Source organism: Panonychus citri, unplaced genomic scaffold (assembly GCF_014898815.1).
Source record: "Panonychus citri isolate SS breed McGregor unplaced genomic scaffold, ASM1489881v1 Contig00049, whole genome shotgun sequence".
In the NCBI taxonomy this organism is placed as follows: domain Eukaryota; kingdom Metazoa; phylum Arthropoda; class Arachnida; order Trombidiformes; family Tetranychidae; genus Panonychus; species Panonychus citri.
In genome coordinates this window covers 399,206-421,861 of record NW_026515454.1, presented here as the reverse complement: position 1 = coordinate 421,861, position 22,656 = coordinate 399,206, and the positions used below count along the sequence as shown (strand labels likewise).

General features: G+C 31.2%; 3 protein-coding genes and 1 long non-coding RNA gene across 8 annotated transcripts in view; 2 read left to right on the top strand and 2 right to left on the bottom strand.

Annotated features, from left to right (window-relative positions):
* Nucleotides 1-16,410, top strand: part of LOC128385504 (LIM/homeobox protein Lhx1-like) — a 52,253-nt gene extending 35,843 nt beyond the window's left edge. The window contains exons 3-6 of the mRNA XM_053344379.1: nt 260-1,047; nt 1,370-1,547; nt 15,616-15,831; nt 16,272-16,410. Coding sequence (XP_053200354.1) covers nt 260-1,047; nt 1,370-1,547; nt 15,616-15,831; nt 16,272-16,312 — 1,223 coding nt within the window. The 3' untranslated portion in view covers nt 16,313-16,410. The remainder of the gene's footprint in view (nt 1-259; nt 1,048-1,369; nt 1,548-15,615; nt 15,832-16,271) is intronic.
* On the bottom strand, nt 5,331-15,302 carry LOC128385508 (uncharacterized). Of its 5 annotated transcripts, none has more exons than XR_008324767.1 (7): nt 15,153-15,302; nt 14,148-14,825; nt 13,171-13,616; nt 12,079-12,612; nt 11,382-11,648; nt 10,918-11,299; nt 5,331-10,826 (listed from the first exon to the last, which is right to left on the bottom strand). It is a non-coding gene; the product is annotated as an uncharacterized LOC128385508 (long non-coding RNA). The 5 variants fall into 5 exon arrangements; XR_008324768.1 differs by having other exon boundaries at nt 10,991-11,299; XR_008324769.1 differs by having other exon boundaries at nt 11,068-11,299.
* Nucleotides 16,287-17,664, top strand: LOC128385505 (uroporphyrinogen-III synthase-like). The gene has a single exon (XM_053344380.1). The coding sequence runs from the start codon at nt 16,287-16,289 to the stop codon at nt 17,130-17,132; it is 846 nt and encodes a 281-aa protein (XP_053200355.1). The 3' UTR covers nt 17,133-17,664.
* LOC128385502 (glycine dehydrogenase (decarboxylating), mitochondrial-like) lies at nt 17,135-22,309 on the bottom strand. The gene is made up of 11 exons (XM_053344375.1): nt 22,041-22,309; nt 20,999-21,212; nt 20,769-20,937; nt 20,600-20,715; nt 19,601-20,532; nt 19,071-19,331; nt 18,730-18,855; nt 18,257-18,522; nt 17,666-18,182; nt 17,508-17,588; nt 17,135-17,417 (listed from the first exon to the last, which is right to left on the bottom strand). Exons 1-11 carry the CDS (start codon nt 22,233-22,235, stop codon nt 17,301-17,303), a joined length of 2,994 nt encoding a protein of 997 aa, XP_053200350.1. The 5' UTR covers nt 22,236-22,309; the 3' UTR covers nt 17,135-17,300.
* Between the last annotated feature and the right edge of the window lie 347 nt (nt 22,310-22,656).

Genomic DNA, 22,656 nt, shown 5'->3' with positions numbered 1-22,656 from the left:
ATTGAAAAAAAACATAGTAATTGTAACAATTGTAAATTTAATTGTACGTGATTAAGATAATCACCATTGGTAAATCACAATAGTAATTACAATTAACCTGCACGATAAATGGGTTACCTTGAAAAGTGAAAATTTACCTGAGATTTTTTTCCTCCCTCTCTCTTTGAGATTGTTAATTGTTTCATATTTTTGGTTTAATTTAACGTTGAGGATTAATCGTTGTTGTTTCAATTTATATTTTTTTTCATCTATTAAATAGGAATTAAATTGGAATCACCTTCGGAAGCTGATCTAGAAGAGTCAATGATTTCACCTTCAGAATCTGATCATTTGATTGGTGATTCTGATTGTGAAGATAAACTAATCCTTAGTTCAACTGGACCAGGGTCAATACCTGGTCTCTCATCACTTACCGGCCTAAATCATTATTCATCTTCCTCATCAACTCGACCTCCCTCTTCCGGTAATGGTTCTGGACCACCATTAGGCCTTTCCTGTAAAAGTTCACCAATGTCCGCTTCGTCCAGTTCAGTGTCAGAATCTGGACTGACCGGTATAACAAGTGACACCTTAACCGTATCCTCACCATTGAATTGTTATGGTTCCAATGGAGGTATTGGTCCACCCTCGATACTTGGTCAATCATCAGTATTACAAGGAGGAGGAGGAGGTGGTGGGGGATTAAATCAAGGTCCAAGTTCAACGACAATAACAACAACCCTTAATCAACACAACACCAATCCCAATTCAAATAGTTCCAATAGTTCATGTAGTAATAGTAATAATGTGAATATTAGTTCAAGTAAAGATGTTAATTGTTCAGAATCGAGTAGAAATCGTGATTCAGCAAATAGTAATTGTAATAATAGTAATGCCAATAATAGTGATGAAAATACACCGGGTACAAAGAGGAGAGGACCCAGAACAACAATTAAGGCCAAACAATTAGATACTCTTAAACAAGCGTTTGCGGAAACACCGAAACCAACTCGACATATTCGTGAACAACTTGCCAATCAAACTGGATTAGCGATGAGAGTGATTCAGGTAAATTGAAATTAACTCAATGAAACTCTATAAACACTAAAAAATCAAGTTAATCATTAACCATTATCATCATCATTGAATAATTAACTATTCGACAACAATCAAGTTAACCTTATTCAACTTGAAAGTTATGATAAATTAACTCCTTTCACTTTGTGTTTTGTTTTATTTTTTGTATTTACAGTTAACTTTTCAAGTTAATTATTCATTTAGTTTTCCCTTTATTTTCACAGTTAATGATTAGTTTGATTGTGTGTGATTAGTTTTAATTGTTAGACTAAAGTTTTTTTTTTCTCTTCGTATTTGGATAATAACAATTTAGGTTTGGTTTCAAAATCGACGGTCAAAAGAGCGACGTATGAAACACATGGGTATGCATTCGGGTCGTCGGCACTTCATGCGATCTCCTCGACGAGTGATGAGGTCACTTCGACCTGGACACCCGACGGACGGTATAGACGATTCTGGGGACATACCACCAAATTTTGGTTATTTTTCAGGTAAATTTTGCAAACAATCAAATTACCAATTATTAACTATTAATATTTGTTGATGGCGAAGAGAAAAAAAAATTTTTTAATTCACCAATTGATCCAACAATCAAACCTTCAAATTTTATTGTAATCATGTCCAGTCATTATCACTCATGCTGTTCAACTGACCAGTCCATTAATTTATTGTTAACCCTATTGTGTTTATATCCTTTTACAATCAAACTAATTAACTTTGACTTTGGTTCCACAACAATTACCGATTGTTGATCAACTAATCATTTCGCTTTTTTATTAATCAGATGAAAAGTTTTCCCTCTCATTTCAATTGATGAGACAAATCAATTGAAATTCAACGGAACAATTTAATTAACCAGTTGTATGATTGATTAGAATATCAACTTATTATTATCATCGTAAGGTCACTTTTTCTGTTGATTATTTTGATTGAGAATTGAGTAGAATAGAAGAAAATTATTCTCGAATAATGTTCAAAATTTTCCATTGTCTTTTTCGTCTATTGACCTTGAATAGAATCTTGATTGTCAACTCGATGATTGTTATCCATCAATGAAAGTTAATTACGATTGTAATTAGACACACACACAAGAAGATAATTAGGATCGATTGATTGTAATTCCAAATGCAAAAAGAAAGTTTCATTTCGATTTTACAATTAACTGAATTGTAATTTTTTTTCCTCATTTCTTTTGGTTTGATTGCTCTTTTCATAAATCATACACATTTTTACACTTTCTCAATGGTTTGACAATCAATTGATTCTTGTAAACAATTTAGTCTGATAACATTTCTCCAAGTAAATAGTTACCTAGGTGATGAATATTAAAAAGAGGATATTGAATATCAAACTGTTTCCTCGTTACACTTACCTTGATTGTTCTGGTTGATTGTTGTTCATATTTGGACGCGTGGGAAATATTATCATTTATTATTGTATCATCTTCATCATCTAATGAAAGATGAGACCTGACGGATGATTATCATCTTCATCAATCGACTCGATTGTATGTCCTTTCATTTGATTGCGTGACCTGTTCCCACTTCTAGAATCGATATGTTTTCCCATCCAATTGAAAGTTACATCTTTTTCAAGGTTTATCATCACGCGATCGTCAAGTTTCATCATCTTTTGTTATCATCTTCTCTCTCTCTCTCTCTCATATCATCCTTTTATCTTCATCTCAACTCATCTTCATATTGTTTCATAGTCATCATGAAAGTTGATACCCAATAACATCAATGAGATAACCTTATAATTTATTAGGATCAGTTATTATTTCAATTGGTTTACATTTGAATCTAATGTTGACATAATTGAGGTTGACATTTTTTTGAGGTTTTTTTTTCTTGTAAGAGTTGACAAGATGATGATAAGGATGATGATGATACCAAATGCCTTGAGGATAAAGGGAGAGAGATCCAAAGGTTATCATCATCATCATCATTGTCTCTCAATTCTGATTCATACTTTTTTTACCATTATCATTTGTAGATGAAAATATTTCAGTGGAAAGAGTGAAATCTTTTCATCCTCATCCTCCTCATCCTCCTCATCATCATAGTATATTTCACAATATGAATGAAGATAAAAAGATGAAGATGAAAAATGAAGTCGGAAATATATTAAATGAGGAAATACAAGTTATGTACTCTCTCAATTGGTTCGTAAATAATGTTATATATATTTTAACAAGGGAAGAAGAAGATGAAAATTTAGAGGATGATAAAGATAAAGATGAAGATGAAAATGATGAGGATGAAGATGGAAGAGTAAGAAACACGCAAACCTTGATTTCTCATCATCATCATCATCATCATCTTTTATCTTCCAATAAGATTTATAAGACAATTTTTTTTTCTTCCTTCAATATAATGATAATGTCTATTTATAAACCGATAATAAAACTTACATGGTTAGGGAACTGAATTTATTTTCAACCTTATCCATCAATTGTTTATTATTAACAACAATTTACTTGATTACAAGTTGTTGTTGTTGTTTATTTAAACAATTGTGGTTCGTTAATATTTCAAATTAATAGGCAACAATACAAATTATGATTTAAACGAGATCATTGTAATAATAATAACAACAATTTACAATATTAATGAAAAGCTTAATATTTTTCACTTGATGATTGAACATTTTATGATTAAACAATTACAACAATTAAAATTATAATGATGATTATCATTTTCGCCATTCATATAAATAGTATTAAGACAATTGTTTGTGTAGCTTTTTAATTACCCAATTAAAGTTGATAATAAACAATATGAGACATATGATGGTCACTTTTTAATTACTCTAATTATAATCTACTTGGGAGATGATTAAGATATACATGCGATACACGATCAGTAAATCACAATTAACTTTTGTTACAATACCAAATGATAATTTTTAGTTTTAATTGTGAAAGAAAATTTAATTTTATCAAAATATCTTATTGTAACTTTACCTGGAGAGTAATTTAAATTTGCTGTTTACCTTTGATTAAAACATTTCATTGATCATCTTGCTGCTGTTGAGATGATGATATTGCAAAAGATGAGGATGAAGATGATGGGATAAAGGTGAATTCCGGTTGACTGAAGATTTGTCTACAGACTGTAAACCTCACATAGTATTATTATTGTATCATTATAATGTACAATCTTTGGGCTAGAACTTTTTGTTTGCTCTTTTTTTTAACCTACAAACCGAAATAACGTTTTCTCATCATCATCATCATCTTTTTATTCTCATCTCCATCCTCATCCTCATCCTCATCTCTCTCTCTCTCTCTCTCTATGTATTTATGTATCTCTGTATCTCTTGAGCCTTTAAATCTGGCAAAATCAGTGAAGTTAAGGGTCGGTTCCAAGCGATTAGGTCTCTTTGTATGAGATGATGAAGATGATGATGAAAAAAAGAAAGATAAAATGAGAGGGAAAGAAAAGGATATGAAATGATGATGATGATGAGGATGAGGATGAGGATGAGGACGATGGCAAAGGCTATTGTATATCTATGTATTATTATTGTTACCATTGCCCATAAGGATTTTCAGTTTGAATATATAAGCTTCAAGCTTAAATAGCTTCTGCTTTTCACATTTTGGACTCTATTTTTTTCAGAACTGACATAAGCAGACAGGGATGATGATGATGATCATCATCATCAACTTCATCTGCATCTTCATCCTCATCTTCATGTGATTATATTATTTGGACTTTGAAGATTGTCAATCGTGAGAGTAAAAGAAAAGTTCATCGAAAATGTTTGTTTGTTTTCATGATGGAGAACAAAAAAATCTCTCAATTCTCATCAGTAAATTTGATTGTCGACAATTAATTCCGACAAAAACCAACACGGAATTAATTTAATTTATTAGTTGTACTTGTTTTCAATTCGAGTTGTTGTTGATTAATTTAATCATGATTATCAGTTCAATAGATTTACAATTGGAAATACAAGTTGATTAACTTTTTTTTTTCCTTTCGTTCTCATTTTTATTTTATTTTATTTTTTTGCTATCAACACTTTCAAACCTTCATTCTGATTTGATTTGCTTATATTAATATTAATTTGTCAATCTCAATGTGATTTATAATATTTGCCGTTATCATTGATTATATTATCATCTTTAGCATCCTCATCCTTTAAGTTGATTTAGTACATTTGATTGGTTGCCTTGGTTTTTATCCTTTGATTTGTAATCAAATTTCATTGTATTAATATAAAAATAGTTTCATCATCATTTGTCTCTCTCTCTCTCTCTCTCTCTCTCTCTCTCTCTTAGTGAGTAAATTTTCATCATTTCCTTTTCCGTTGCAAGGGAAGAGCATAAAATCAATCAGGGAAATAACAATTATCAACAAGAAAAATTGAAAAGGTTTACAATCAACAATAATTTTCAATAATTAATATCAATTTGTTACTGATGATTGACTGATTAATTTGATTAGCAAACTGAGACACACAAATTTTTAAGCTTAATCGTAACAATTAACGTATGAATCAACCTTTGAACCTGATATACAACAATTGAACCCTTGGAAAAATCAAACAATGATTACAACAATCAAAGAGAGACTTTATTTATAACATGTAAATTGCAATTACCGTTTTAATCATCACCAATCAAGAGAGTTTGATATGAAAGTTAAATACACTAACTGTTAACTAACACAAATTACAAACCATTAACAATTTAAATTGAGAGAAAAGGGGAAAAAGTAGATAGATAAAGTTCATCATGAACATGATTTCAATTGCCTTTGCCCATGAGATTCAGCAATGGGAATGATGAGGAAGATGAAGATGATGAAGATGATGAGAGACACTGAGAGAGAGAGAGAGAGAGAAGGGAAAAAGTTTCCAATGTTATTTTAGCCCAAGGAGGAAAAAATGACAAGATCCCAACTAAACCTGAAACTTCATGAATAACCAATTATACTCTTGATTGGTGACAATTTAAATTACACCTTAATCGATTAATCTTAAACTTTCCACCTTCCAACAATTTAACTTGATCACTATTAACGAGAGGCAAATTGTTACCATTGTTAATTTCTTGTTCTTTGTTCAATTTTAACCAATTTTGCCCTCGAGGTACAAAGGACAACAGAGTGGGAGTTATTTCCCTTATCCCTCCCAACACCATCACCCAAAGAGAGAGAGAGGAATCAGTTGATTGTAATCATTATCAATTTGATTCACAATTAAATTAACAAAACTTTTTTTCTTCTTCCTTTTCAACCTAAAATTTGAGGTAACGGTTTTTTTTATCACTCATCATGTATCAACATTTGATTTGTATTATTAACCATTTATGTGTTGGGATTTGATTCTTGTGGTGATTCAAGTTGAATTCAAATGTAATTTTGCCTCAGGGTGAAACGTTATTATCATTTAATCATCATCATCATCATCATCATCATCTTTCAGTGAAAGTCAATGTAATTCAATGTAAAGTAATAATAATAATATCATGAGTGAGGAAGATGAAAATTATTGGATAAACATTAGGATGAGGAATCGTTTATTTTTTTGTTCATTCATTTCTCATTCTGATTGAATCAATTTTTCATGATTTGAATCATGAAAAATCATCAATAGCAGATAATATATCATTCATTTTATATCAACATTTTCCAGGATAAATTATTGTTCAAAGGTTCAACTCGTAATCGATTGAGATTCGGATTAAGATTAACGAGATGGTGATGATGATGATGATGATAACACCTTCTTCCCCATCCTCATCCTCCTTCATCTTCTTGCAGATGATGTAATGTACCTCTGAGGTTTTTACTTTTTAGGGTCAATCTTTTTATGGATTCATCATCCTTTTGGTCATCATCATCTAGGGAGTTATCATCATCATCACCATGGATCATGTTGATGATGATGTTAATATGAAACAAGAGTTAAATATATTTGGGTCACTTTTAGGTTTACTGATTTTTTTTTCACCTCAATTTCAACAATGTTCACAAATAATGTAGATGAAATTATCTCATGAGAATAATTTTCCTTACACCATAATCATCATGATAGAGAAAATGTTACATGATGATGAGAATGATAATCTTACAATAAATAGATGATACTGAATATCAAGAATCTGCCTCGAAGGTATAATCCTTATCCTTTTAAGGTTCACTTGTTTACTTATCATCATCATCACCATCATCTTGATGATAAACAAAAATCTGTATCATGATAACACCTTTATCATGATAAAATCATCATCATCATGAGAAAATGTTTCCCACCATCATCGTATAGGATTCATGATAATATCAAGTGTTTATCTTGGGAGAAAGAGAGAGAGAGAAAAAAAAATCCAATAAGATTAACTATTGTTTGAGAATTTATCTTCTTCCTCATCATCCTTAGTATAACTTTAGCATCCTCATCATCATTTTACTGATGATGATACGGATGGGAAGATAGAGAACGGATTGAATAGACAGAATCGTCCAGGGAATTGTTGAGATAAGTTTCTTATTCTTGAAAATTTTTCCACTTTCACCCTCTCTCCCCATGTAAAAACTCATGAACATTGAAACTTGATGTGTTGGTATTAAAGTTTTGTTGATTCTCAAAGTGATTGGTTAAGATAAACAATTAATTTCACTGATTTTTTGTTCATCTAACTGAATACCACTTACACCTCAAGAGGATTGGATATGTAGTTGAAAAACTGGAACATCAACAATCAACAGAGTTCAACTTTTCTCTTGCCAACAATTAAAACAATGTAATCAAATCGATGTGATCAGATGAAAAAAAAGTGAATATCAATTTCTTGATTTTCAAATATTCAAATATAATATTGATTGAAATCGAGAAGGAAAAAATATTATTCATATCATCAATTCATATCTTCATATGTATTCATTTGAAATTGAACATGAATGTTGGTTGAAGGGAGTGGGGTGGGTTTAGAGATGCTGGTGGAAAGATAAAAGTAACAATGACAATAGAAGGATGAATGAGAGGGAGGTGGAAGGTGGGAGTGGGGTTAGTTTTAAGTTATTCTTTTGATAGTTTTATTTTTATCTCTATTTTTCCTAGAATATAATGTTACCCATCCAAAGATGAGGGATGAAGGTTGATAGTGGGAGGATGATGATGATGAGGAGGAAAAGGAGGAGGAAGACTCGGTTCTCAAGTGATAACGGGTGACATTTTAACCTACCCTCAAAATGATAGTATTATATTCATCCTCATCTTCATCATCATCTCTTATCCCCTGAAGAAAATGGATAAATCCTGAAAGAAAATGAATATATATCTTCACGCCGCGTCAGCTTAGATTAGACATAACTTGGTCTCTCTCTCTCTCATCATCATCATTATCATCTTGACAATTTTCGGGTTACCTTGCATGATATAATACTCAAATTGATGATGATGATGATGATTCTAGCGTAACATTTATTTCAACAGTGTAATAATCATAATCATCATAATGATAATACCTGAGTTTTCAACATGTTCAAATGATGATAATGTTTTTTTTTACAACATTGGAAGATTATTTTTGTGTGAAAAATATTTTAGTCAAAAGTTTTTCATCATCATAAAGGTTTTATCCCTTCATGATGATCATGATGATGTAAGGATGAAATCGGATCATGAATTCAGGAGGATTCATTTGAAAAAATCACAAACTTTTTTATCTCTTGATACCATGGAGGAAAAAGTTTCCTATGGGTTTTAACATGATAACTATTATGATGATGATGATGATGATGATGGTTGACAATTGATCTCATGATTTGTTTTGACTTTATCATGATTAGTTTTAAATACATAATATTATTTACCAATTGTGAGGACAAATATATTTTTCATTCATGACAGGGACATGATCATGATGATGATGAGAGGATGAGGATGCGGATCATGATGATATTGATAACATGCAAAAAAGGTCAACAATTCACTTGGTGTATGTTGATGTCACTCTTCATCCTCCTTCATGTTCATCCATGAGAGTGAAAGGATGATGATCAAGATGAAGATGATAACAAAAAAAAGGATGATTCTAAAATAGTTACTCTGATTGTAGGAGATGATAAAAGTTGTCATTTCATTTCCTAAACAAAAAAAAGTGATTTGAAATATGAAGCTTGAGATGAAGATGAAGATAAATGTGATGATGATGATGAAAAGAATTACATTTTTTTTGTTCTCTTCACACCTTTTGTCATCATTATCATTTTCATGATGATCGAGATAATCAACAGCTAAAGAAAGTGTCATCTTCCTTCATGAAGGTCTTCAGTTTTCAGATTCACACCAGAATCAGAGATGAAAAGAAATACAATGATGATGAGGATGATGAAGAGAAAAAAAAAGAAAACAAGATAAATAGAATATTTTTTTCTTCCCTCTCATCTTTCTCTTCATCATCTTTTTCCTCCTTTTCTTCCGGTTCTTCAGGCAAAAGTTATTATTTCATCGAACAAACAGAAAAAAAAATATTCTTTTTTTTTCTATTATCGTGTATATATGATTCTGGAAAGATAATACATACGAATAACAATAGATTTATATTTAACTAGAGAAACATTCAAATTCTGAGTGTTTACCTTTTTTAATTCCACCTTCATCCTCTCTCTCTCTCTCTCTCACTCCCTCTCACAACCTTTCAATCTTCATCATCCTTATCATCATCATCATCTTCCGTCATCAGTTTCCTCTTACTTGCCTTAAAGGCTTTCATTTCCGATTCATGTTCAACAACAATTTTCATATTAATATAACATTCAAATTATTTATCATAAGCTTACAATTAATAATTAACGGTTATCATCATCATCATCATCATCTTAATCTTAATCATCTTTACTTTGCTTCTTAATTGTATCATGTTGAATTAACAACCATAAGACAAAAGTTTACAATTTTAACTTTGTAAAACCATCATCATCATGATCATCATTTAATCATGATTATCATGATTACCATCATTATCATCAACATGGTGTTGATAATATCTTAATATGAATATTAAATTAAATCAGTTAATATTATAATCATTAGTGTTTTTGTTAAATTGATAAAAATCATGAGTTGTTGATTGTTAATTTTACAACAACAATCATAATCTAATCTAAGTATCACCGACATCAAGATGATGATGATTCTTGTTTAATTTAATTAGTTTCAAGGTAGTGAGGGTTATATAAGTAAAGGAGTGTTGAAAAATCATAACAATCAACAGCAAGTTGATTGTAATTTAAATTTCTTGTGGTTTTGATTAAGGAAAAAAAAACATAAATCTAATAATAAAAAGTGACACGAACTCAGTGAAAAAGTTTTTTTTTCTCGAGATTCAAATCTAATATTTACATATAATCTTAATCATGTTTACATTAATTTTACATGTAAATTGTTAACTTATTTACGATGATGATGATGATCATCTTGGATGACAAGTAGTTGATTATTAGGGTTAAGAATAGGTTATTGAAGATGCTTAATGAATTAGGATTATGTTGATTAATAAGAGTTAAAATTTCTGAGGTTATCATGTTGATCTCATTATTTCAATTGTTTAGGTTACTTGATATAAAATTAATGATGATAAAGATGATGATGAGAATGAGGAAGTTAAAAAATGTTGAATATGGAAGAGAAATAAAGAAATTACCATAACATTTTGCAAGAGAAAATATTTCTCATCATTTTACTTTCAAATGGTTTCCCTGGTAACCAGAATTCTGTGGAATCCTCATCCTCATCCTCATCTCCATAGCCTAAAGCTTAATATACATAGAAATGAAAATTATGAGAGAGAGAGAGAGAGAAAGATAGTGTGAAGATAAATATTTTACTCTTTCTTAATCATCTTACTCCATGAAAGGTGAAGTAAAGGGTAAAAAGGGTAAAGATGAATGGCGAGAATGAGAGAGAAGAAAAATTCAACCTGATTTCATTTCCATCTTCATCTTTTCACTATATAGGGTAAAAGATGATGAAGATAAAGATGATATTGTGCCAAACCTTATCTTTGGTTAGTAAAAACCAATGATGATCATTTTCATCATCATTTTCATCATCATCAACATTCCCTAGTTGATTCCTATTGGCGGCTCCTCTTTTTTTTCACCATCATCATAATCATCATCTTACTTTGCTCGCCACACCGTGGCAAACCTATGTAAGCCTTCAAGTGTGAAATATGTCTCTCTCAGCATAATCATCATAATCATAATCATCACCTTAAGGCTTTCACCTATAGAAAGAATGAGAGAGAGAGAGAGAGAGAGAGAAAATGTTACTTAAGATAAAGCAAAAATATCGCAATATTTTCTTACATAGAATTTAATTCTATAGGAAAATCGACTTAATATTTTTGTTTTGTTCAAGTAAAAATGTTATTAGATGAAAATAAAAAGAGAGCAAGAGGATGAGCAATAATGTTGATGATGATGATGGAAAATGAACAACAGGAAAGAAGATAAATTATTAAGGAGTCCATAAGTTCCTCTCTCTCTCTCTCTCTCAATCCATTTCTCTTTGTGGGAGGTGGTGGTTCATTAAATTTCTTCAGACTTCTTCAATTCTTGAGAGTTCACCTTTAACTGTAAGAGAAGAAAAAATCAACATTAGTTTTCGCCATCATAATAATACAAATAATACACAGAGGATGTTGATGATGATGATGAAGATGAAGATGAAGATGATGGGCTTGGCATGAGCCACTTTTTTTCTTCCACATCCAACATAATATATCCTTTAACACTCCTTTACTTTGATTATGTTTTTCTCTGTAAGAAAAACATTGCATCGAATATACTTTTGTCTATATAAACACAATGTAATACATGGTGTTTATTGATCAACTCTTCAATTTATTACTCAGATATTACTTTTTTTTCATCATTAAAATGTTAATATTGAAAAAGATGCGAAAAAAAAATCCTATAAAAGTTTCAATTTCTCATGTTGATTTGAATTTTCTCTCTCATGATTGTTCATCATCAGCATCATCTTAAAGTTTAATACTCTTACTCTTCTCGTAGTAGTTTTACTTTTGACACCACATGATATTTCCTCTTTCTTTGCTGTTTACCTTGACTTGTAGTAATCTATTTCATTGTTGTTCTGTTTCAATGTTACCTCTGGAAGTAAATGTTTGATAAGATGAATGGACACTGGAAACATTTTAAGGTGAACTGAACTGGACAGACAACCCACACTAAATTATACGCTTCTTTGAGCACAACCATGTTTCCTTACTCACTGAACATTATCTTTCTCTTTTATCATCCTCAAGAATTGTCGTTATCTGTGTCTTCTCTCTCTGTATCTCTTTCTCTTTCTCTTTCTCTTTAATCTCTTATCCTGCATCAATGATTCTCTTTCTATTCTCGTCATCATCATTTTTGGCTTTTATTTTGTCTTCTTTGTCTTTCAGATGAAAAATTATTCCAATCCTTTTGCTCCTTTTCTCTAGAAACTCTGTTATTCTGCTTTATCATCATCTCGAAATCTTTGATTAGTGATCAACATTTTCAATCGATAAATCTTTTTGGTCGCCATAGTCTGAAAGAGAGAAAATATTATATTAATAGCTTATATTAGTTTTTATTATCGTTAATGATTGATCATTGATATACTTTTTTTTATGGTTAGAAAATTAAACCATACACTTTGTTATCTTCCTTTGCTATTGTCTTTTTTTACTTTGCTTTCCTAATAACAGAATAGATTGTTGTAATTGTTGCTTACAATTGAACAATTACACCTTTTAATTGTTTCAATTGTAATGTTACAACACTATTAACAAACACATTTGGTGTAACACTTTGAATAATTTTGGTTGAATGGTCAATTGAAGAGGGTCAGTTAAGAGATTAATGGAAGTAAAAGAAACAACTGATAAGAGAGAGAGAGAGAGAGAGAGAGAGAGAGAGAGAGAGAGAGTAAAAAGACCAATAATAGAAACAACAAGTCAATTGAATAATGATTGTTAGTTAATAGTACAACTTGTTTCAATTGATGATTAGGATTAATTGTAACAATTTTCATCAGAGCAAGTGAAATGATTAAAAAATAACTATTACAAGAGAGTAACGGTTAAAGTAAAGGCAATTATCTTACTCTTTCTAATCAAGTGTTGACTCTATTGGCTCATCATTGGAGATTCTCATCTCCATGGTCCTTTTTTTGTGTCTCTTTTTCCTCCTTTGCTTTCGTCCTTTGCCCTTGGTCTCTCCTCTTCATCTCCATCGTCTGCCTGCATTAGCCATTTTGCCTAATTGTCCGTGTAAACAATAATTTAAGATTGATTATCATGAGAAAATGGTTCATTGAAGAAAGTTAAATGGAGTTTGTGTGAGTGTGTGTGGGTTCATTTCCTCATCTTATTCAGGCTGTTTTTTGTTTCTCCTTCGTCCCAATCATTGCAAGATCTTGTTTCCATTATCTGTACGTGATTGTCTATTCATAAACAGGTTAATTTTTATGGTGTGTCGAAAGGGTATTTGTCTCGGTAACAAGTGTCTGTCATCTTATGTTATCCCTTTTCCTAAATTTTTAATGGATGGCTAAAGGGAGGAGAAAGAGGAGGATAAAGATGAGGTGGGCTCAATGAATTTAGGTGATGGTGGTGGTGGAGGTGGAGGAGGAAAGGTTGACATTTTCACACCAAAGTTAATATTAAGGTTTTGCATAATTCATACATTTTAACATAATATGTTATATTTCTTGTTCAAATGAAATACAATTGAATAAGTAATGTTATTTTCATCTCATGTATAACCTTTCGGTATATGTACATGTATTAATGATGAATAACAAAAATATAAACAGTTAAAATGAACTGGGTCTTTCTCTCTCTCTCCCTTTTTGATTAATAATCTATTAATTCAGTTTGGATTCAATGATTGTTTGTTATTATTATATATATAAATGATCGACATTATCATCATTCCTATCATCATAATAATAAATCTGCATTGAGAGTGAGAGTGAGAGGATATTTAGGATAATGTTTGACCGTTTGTGTAAAGATATTGAGCCTTACAAAATATAATCAACTGTTAACCTTAAGGTTATGAGGCGATTGTATTAATTACCTTTTGTATATAAATAAGTAACACTTCGGCCTTGTTATTGTTGTTGCGATTCTCTTTTGTTAATATCTTTCACCAAATCATTTTCAGGAAATAACATATCGAAGGGAAATGGGAGGTTGTTTTGCTGTTGTTGTTGTTGTTGTTGTTTAGAAGTAGGATGAGGTCAGAAGATTATGATGATGATGATGATGATGATGATTGAAGAAAGTGAGCAAGGTAAAGACTTGGAGAGATAGTATTGGGAAAAGAAGATCAACAAGGAGGATGAGGGGGAGGAGAGAAAGTGTGGTAAAATGAGGTAAAAAAGGAGAGAGAGAGAGAAAGAGATAAAGATGGAAGAAAAATATTCTCAAGTCATATTTATAAAATAATGAAGGTGAAAAAAGAACAAGACAAAAGGGAAAAAGAAGGAAGTTTATGGATGATGAAGAAAAAGCGAAGAAGATTAGAAGACACGTTTTTATAGAGTTGAGAGTCGTTTTTCTTATACCTTACAAGGAAAAAAAAAATGAATCTTACAAGAGAGAAAAAGAGAACATTCATCAACGTCAAGGAACACGCTATGAAGAAAACAAGGCTAACCGAATAGACAATATATAAGTTGAAAAGGGAAAACGAAAAAGTCTAAGATCCAGAGAAGGAACAAAAAAAATAGAAGAGAAAAAGGTAGAAAATAAACTAGAGAATATAAAGTTGCAAATGGAAGGGGAAAAATAACAGAGAATTTGAGAAAGTGAATGATGATGAAGTGGAAAAAAAAGAATAAGAGCAAGAACAATAAGCGAAGGTAGAAGATGATAAAGGAGGAGTATGATGACCAGGTTGAAAGAGAGAAAAGAAAATTATCAGGGAAAAAAACGATAAAATGAAGGGTAAAAAAGAATAGAAGAAAAAAATTAGTTAATTATTAAGACAAAGAGGTAAGATGAGCTATTGGAATAATCCAACAAGAGAATAGAAAAGAAAAAATAAAAAGAATTACACCTTTTTCTTACTTTCACTTACCTGAGAGAATTGTTGCTAAATAGAATTAGAAGTAGATTATCAATTCTAATTCACTTGTTTAATCCACTGAATTAACTGATTATTCAAAGAAAAACACTAATCACAATTAAGAGAATTCGTTTGTTTTCATTTTCTAAGGAAAGTGACACCACCTTGTGGTCGAAAAGGTTAATACTTTTTCTCTTCTTTTCTTTTATTTAGTTGATTGTTTATTCTGTTTAATTGTTGTGGTTTAATTTTCTTTATTTTTGCTGATTGATTGTTCCAAGTTTTTGATGAAATTGTGCAATTTGAATGATCAAAGAATCTATTAGAATTGGTTTTAAGTGAATCTAGTGAAATGTTATCATGATTACAATGTTCGTTTGTTGGATTAAATTTTTGAGTTGAAATTTTTTGTTCTTTTTACTCATTTATAAGAAATCAATGGAATTAATTGTTTTCTTTTTGTTTTCTTTTACAGAATCAAGTAATCCTGGGGAATATGGTTATGGTGGACCAACATCTCACCATAGTCCAGCATTTTATGATTTTTTTCCTCAACAACAGATCAATGGTGAAACTGATCCTGGTTTAAACCAATTCCCTGGTATGGGTACCCCAACTGGACCAGTAAATAATTCAGGATCTCAGCCTCCTCCTGGTATCCATGAAACCGGCTCTGTACTAAGACCCTCAGGTAATCATCATTAATCTAAGAGAAAGAAAAAAAAACAAAATTCTCTCCATCTCAGTGAAAAGTATAAAAAAAAAGTGAAGAAAAAAAGGCAAATGTCTCTTTCCATCAAACTCTCTAAATCAACAGATAGAAAAACATTTATCTTCTTGTTTTCTTTTTTTTTTCATTTAACAAAAAATTCTTTTAAGCTTTTAATCCGTTGGAAGATTAATCTCTCTATGTTGAATGAATAATTCAACAGATTTTACTTGGAACTTTCATTTAGAATCAGCTGTTCATCTTTCATTCTTACCGCGTTCTCTTTTCTCCTTAACCTTGTTCATTATCATCTGATTATCTGAATTACTTTCCTATTTAGATTGTGAATTGTTTTCTATTTAAATCAATTGGTTTTCGACTTCTAATTGTTTTCTTTGTATCATTTTTGCTCTGATTTACAGGTGAACTTTTGTTGAATGATGGAGCTTGGACAACATCCTAATCCAAAGCAAAACTTTGTATTTATTATATGCAAGGGTGATGATCACATTGAAAACGATCCATATTGTCAACAATTGAGAAATTCTGGTTATCAATTTGTTTATCAAGTTCCCGTTTTATCTTTTAAATTTGTCAACATCTCATCATTAGCGGTAAAAATGTCTCAAGTTGACAGTTATTGTGGTTTAATTTTTACATCAACAAGAGCGGTAATCGCTTGTCAACAAGCCTGTTCCATTGACGAAAATTTAATCAATGTTATTAGATCGAAATTAATTTTCCCTGTTGGCCCTAAAACATTAAAATCTGTTAAAGATTCATTTCACCTTGACCATTGTATTGGCGAGACCAATATCGATTCAATTGGTTCCAGTGAATTATTAGCCAGGAAAATTATTGATTCTCGTCATTTGCTCATCAATTTATCTTGTCAACCTCTTCTTCTGATGCCTTGTTCATCAATTGCCCGAGAAACAATTCCAACAACACTTGAAGAAAATGGTATTAATGTTGAAACTATTCACTGCTATGAAACTGGACCGAATGACAATTTACCTCAACAGTTAACTAGTTTAATCTCATCAGAAGGAGAACGACAAATTTTCCTTATCATTTTCAGTCCTTCGGGTGTTGATTCTGTTACAAGTGCTCTTTCATCACTGTCACTTGATTGGCAGCAATTTAAATTCATTGCAATCGGTAAAACTACAGCTCAAGCCTTAAAGGATCTTGATTTATCCGTTTTTTGTGTCTCCGAAAAGCCAAATCCAACATCATTAACTGAAGCAATTAACAAGGCACTTGAATCACCAATGGTTTAAAATAAGAATTGGAAAAGATTTTTAATTTAATAACATAACTTTGGTGCCAAAAAGACACTTCAATTAACATTAATATATATTTATCCAAATGGTGATAACATCAAAAACAAAATAAAATCTTCATTTGAACTTGGAACTTGTCATGGAATTTGGGATTTCTCTCCACAATTAATTATCACTATAATCACTCAATGGAGGACAAGTACAGAATAAATTCTTATCTCCAAAAGCGTCGTCAATTCTTCCCACTGTTGGCCATATTTTGGACTCTGGTAATACGAATTTCTAGTTAAACAAAGATGAAGAAATGTTAATAATATTTAAGAACGAAATGAACAACTTCGAACTGGAATGAAAAAGAATAGAAATTCTTACCGCTGGGAATGCCGCTTTCTCCCTGGAATAAGGTCGATCCCAATTGGAAGAGCAAACGTGTCTTTGAGTATGAGGAGCGAGCTGATTAATTAAAGAAATTGACATTTAAGACAATCAAATTAAATTCCAATGAATGATAACGAAAATTTTTCTCTTACCTTAAGTGGATTAATATTTTTATCGTAAACTCCCTTCTCAATATCTGCGATCTCTTCTCGAATCGATAAAAGTGCTTCACAAAATTTATCCAATTCTCCCTTATCTTCAGATTCGGTTGGTTCAACCATTAAGGTATTCGGCACAGGCCATGAAACGGTCGGTGCATGGTAACCATAATCTTGTAAACGCTTCGCTATATCCATCGCCTCAACGTTTGTTGTTTTGGTGAAATCTCTGATATCCAGGATGAATTCATGGGCAACATTACCATACTTGCCACGGAAAAGTATTTTATAAGCTTTTTCCAAAATTTTGGCCATATAATTAGCATTTAAAATCGCAATCTCCGAACTGTGTCTCAATCCTTTCGGTCCCATCATCTTGGTATAAGCCCAACTGATCGGTAAAATTGCCGAAGATCCCCAAGGAGCGGCAGAAACAGTTCCAAAACTGTTAGGTAATGAATCTTGCAGTACAATTGGATGTGAAGGTAAAAATGGAGTTAAATGTTTCTTCCTGTAAAGAACAAAGAAAAATTGAAAAATTTTTTCTCGAAAACTTCATAAAATATTCATCAATGTCACACTCACACTCCAATTGGACCCATTCCTGGTCCACCTCCACCATGAGGTATACAAAATGTTTTATGAAGATTTAAATGTGACACATCGCTCCCATAATCTCCTGGTCGACATAGTCCAACCTGAGCATTCATATTTGCACCATCAAGATAAACCTGAGCCGAACCATATTTATGGACAAGTTGAATTATTTCCGCTATTTGCTCCTCGAAAACACCAAAAGTTGACGGATAAGTTATCATCATACAAGCCACACTATCTCCATAATTATCGAGCTAAATCAATTGGATCAAATCAAAAAATATAACAAAAAGCAAAATGATCAAATTAAACAAAACCAAGATGAAAAGAAATTAAATGAAAAAAAAACCAGAATTAGAAATTTGAACCACAGAGAAAAAAGGAACGAACGAAACAAACGCTCTCAATTTTTCTTCTTAATTATAATCAATCATCAACAAATTCACTTGTGAAATTATCACCTTCTCTTTTAGATGAACCATATCAATGGAACCATCTTTATTAACGTTAATTGTTTTCACTTTCATTCCAGCCATTTGAGCACTTGCTGGATTAGTTCCGTGAGCTGATATTGGAATCAAACAAATCTGTGAATATTTAAATGAAAGAGACAAGAAAAAAATAATCAATCAGCAACATGGAATCATTAATAATAATGTTACAAAGAAAAAATTATTTACACTTGACAGAACAAAACAAATTGCAAAATCAACACAATTGTTTCATTAACCATCATCGACATCATCATCATCATCATCATCATCATCGACATCTTGTAATATAAATATATCAATTCACTTACATTTCTATTACTTTCTCCTTTATGGTCAAGATATGCTTTGATTACTCGAAGGCCAGCATATTCCCCTTGGGCACCAGAATTTGGTTGGAATGAGATATCATCATAACCCGTTATTTCACAAAGATCGTGTTTCAATTCATCCATAAGACGACGATAACCATGGACACTGTCCAATGGTACAAATGGATGAATATTGGCAAATTGTGGCCAAGAAGAAGCCAACAATTCGGTTGTTCCAGTTAACTTCATTGTACATGAACCCTTTTAAATCAAAGAAAAGAAAACAAAATCAATTTAAACACAATCATCATCATCGTCATGGTCAATCATCAAGAGGATTAAAACAACAAATTTAACGAAAAAGAAAAGAAAAGATTAAATTTAATCGCACAATTGACACAAACCTCACACGCAACAAACCTCACACACATTCATCATCATCATCACTTAATAATTGTAAACATTAAGAAAAAAACAACAATTAATGATAATGATAAACTATTATCTTGTTAAATAAAATATATTCTTACCAAAGGTATCATCGAGTGGACCAAAGAAATGTCTTTATTTTCCAGCATTTTCATGTATCGAATCAGTTTAGTCTCACTATGATATTTATGGAAAATTGGATGAACCAAAATTTTTGATTCTCTTTCTAATTGTTTAGGAATAATTGAGTTGACCGGTTTAGTTGATTGTGAGATTAGTCGATTATCATCATTTGAACTGAAAATCCAAATTAAATTTTCTAAATCTTGATCGGTAACAGTTTCATCAAGTGAGATACCAACATGTTTATTATCGGGAAAATATCGTAGGTGAATTTGTTTAATTGCAGCTCTTGATTTGATTGTTGAAATGTCGGGCACGGCCACTTTAAGGGTATCGAAAAAGGTTGAATTGGTTACCTTACAAATACCCGAAGCGGTGATTTGGTCACGAAGGTAAACCGTTTTTTGGTGAACTGTTTCAGCGATTGACCTAAGTCCTTCAGGTCCATGATAAATGGCATACATGGCCGACATATTGGCCAATAAAGCTTGAGCTGTACAGATGTTGGAAGTGGCCTTATCACGGCGGATATGTTGCTCTCGAGTTTGTAATGCCAAACGAACCGCTGGATTACCATGGGAATCTTTGGTTACCCCGACAACCCGACCAGGCATGATTCGGGTCAAGTAATTTCGGCACGACATAAAAGCGGCATGAGGTCCACCATAATTAAGGGGTACACCAAATCTTTGGGTATTACCAATGGCAATATCGCACCCAGGGCCATATTCACCGGGTGGTTTAGTTAAAAGGCAGGCTAAAAGGTCAGTTGCAACTGATAGGATGGCACCCGATTCCTTGGCCTTTGTCGTTATCTCAGTGAGGTCGAAAATATTACCATCGGTGTCGGGATTCTGAATTAAAATTCCGGAAAACTCTTCCAAATTAAATGATCCAACTAAAGATAAATCTGTCAAAAAATCAAACACAATTAACAATCAAAGTAAATCGTATAATTTAAGTTGAGACCAATTTACCTGTGAAAAAATGAATCTCCGTTCCTAAGGCATCGGCACGAGTTTTAACAATCGAAATCGTTTGTGGATGAACTTTGTCAGAGACTAGAAACTTATTTCGTTTATTTCGATGATGCCTGAAGAGAAAGAAAATTAATCGACAATTAGGTGACAATTTACTGTTAATTACCTTAAAGACATTTGCATTGCTTCAGCAGCCGCGGTTCCTTCATCTAATAGACTTGCATTAGAAATTTCCAATGACGTTAAATCACAAATCATCGTTTGGTAATTAAGTAAACTCTCTAATCGCCCTTGGGCTATTTCAGCCTGGTAAGGTGTGTATTGGGTTATCCATCCTGAGATTAGTGATAATTTCATGAGAAATTCAATCACTGATTAAATGATTGTTCATCTTACCTGGATTTTCAAATAAATTTCTCAATATCGGTGCTGGTGTGTAACAATTATAATAACCAAGTCCAATAAATGACCTCCAATTGTGATTATTTTCATCGGCAATTTGTCTTAATCGTTTAACTAATTCATTCTCGGTTAATTCAGCATCAAGATTAAGTTCTCGTTTAAGTTTAATTGTTTCCGGAACTGTTTGATCAATCAGCTCATCCAAAGTCTAATTGTTTTAATTGTTGTTGGTTTTTTTTTGTTCATAATATAAAAATAAGAGTTAATTAAAATTGCAAGAGGTAAATTGTTGTCGTAAAGATATTAATTATTATTTTAATCAATTAATCATTTGATGTAAGGTATTTATCTAATCATTTGAATCGTTGACTTAATCATCTTTAATCAATTTCAACCACTTTTTCATTAATGTAAAGATGAACAGAGCTATTATTGTTACAATCAAAGATTGTTAATCAATGATTAACTATCAATTTTACTTGACAAGCGATTGCAAATCAATGTAATGATTTAAACAAATACAATTATCATACGATTATTAAGATTGGGATCGCGTTGATATAAGATAAATTATCAAACAATCAACTCTAACAACAATTATCATTAAGAAACAATCAAGATACTAGAGAGAAAAAATTTACTAAGGTCACTTAACTATCAGCAATTAAAAACTAAATTAAAAACTCAAATTAAACACATTGAATTATGAACGAAAATTATTGATTAACCAATACTAATCAATTAATATTCACTTAATAATAGAAAGAGTCATTAGTTAATCAATTCTTTATCTTTAATTATCTTAAATTGTGATAAAAAAAATTGTTCAAGATTCAACCACTCAAATAATCAATGTTAACATTGATAACAATTAACAATCAACCGGTTAAAGGGTAAACCAAAACAAAAAAGTCTTCAGCAAGATTGAATCAGTTTTACTTTTGCGATTAATTCAAATTGTTGGTAATTACAATTTACATCAAGTTAGATGTTAATTGTTAGTATTTTGATTGTTTCAAATTAATTAATTACTCACTTTGTAGCCAATTGTTGACAACATTTGTTGTTTCTCATGTTCCCTTGCGCCTATGTGACGGTTAACAAAATGATCACTTTTATAATCTGAAAAAGGTTTAATTGTTGTTGATGTTGATGACCATCGACTGATTGACCACACCAGAGGTGATGGTAATCTACTGATACCATTTTTACTTAGAGAAAATATTAACATAATTAGTTAATTATGAGAGGAACAAAATTAATAACAAGTCACTCAATTAGAATCGTAAGTAAAAGTAACATTTGAAAAAAGAAACAAATAAAAAACAAGTTTGTTCATTTTCTTTTCCAAAGGTGGCGCTTGAAGCGAATTAATTGTTTGCAAATTAATTGAATTCGAGTTAAATTGTTTGCGTTTAGAATTAGAATAAAATTATGTTGACTAATTGAATGGTTAGTCATTGATGAAAAGCATCATTAAGAGTAATTTATTCGGGTGAAAATAAAAATCGTCACATGAGAAACAAACAAATAATCAAAGTGATTTTGATACAATTTACAAAGTCTAATTGTAATTAGCAATTGATTAGTAGATTTTTAGACTTTAAAGTATTGGGTAAGTGATTAATAGATTCTTGGAATCGAGTTAAAAT

What these genes read in the sequence shown, in the direction of transcription:
- LOC128385505 (XM_053344380.1), top strand. Translation starts at nt 16,287, where the DNA reads ATGATGGAGCTTGGACAACATCCTAATCCAAAGCAAAACTTTGTATTT.
- LOC128385502 (XM_053344375.1), bottom strand. Translation starts at nt 22,235, where the DNA reads ATGTTAATATTTTCTCTAAGTAAAAATGGTATCAGTAGATTACCATCA. An exon ending in TCCACTCGATGATACCTTTG is followed by an intron (nt 19,332 to 19,600) that starts GTAAGAATATAT and finishes TTGATTTAAAAG; the next exon opens with GGTTCATGTACAATGAAGTT. An exon ending in TGGTTCATCTAAAAGAGAAG is followed by an intron (nt 18,523 to 18,729) that starts GTGATAATTTCA and finishes CAATTGATTTAG; the next exon opens with CTCGATAATTATGGAGATAG.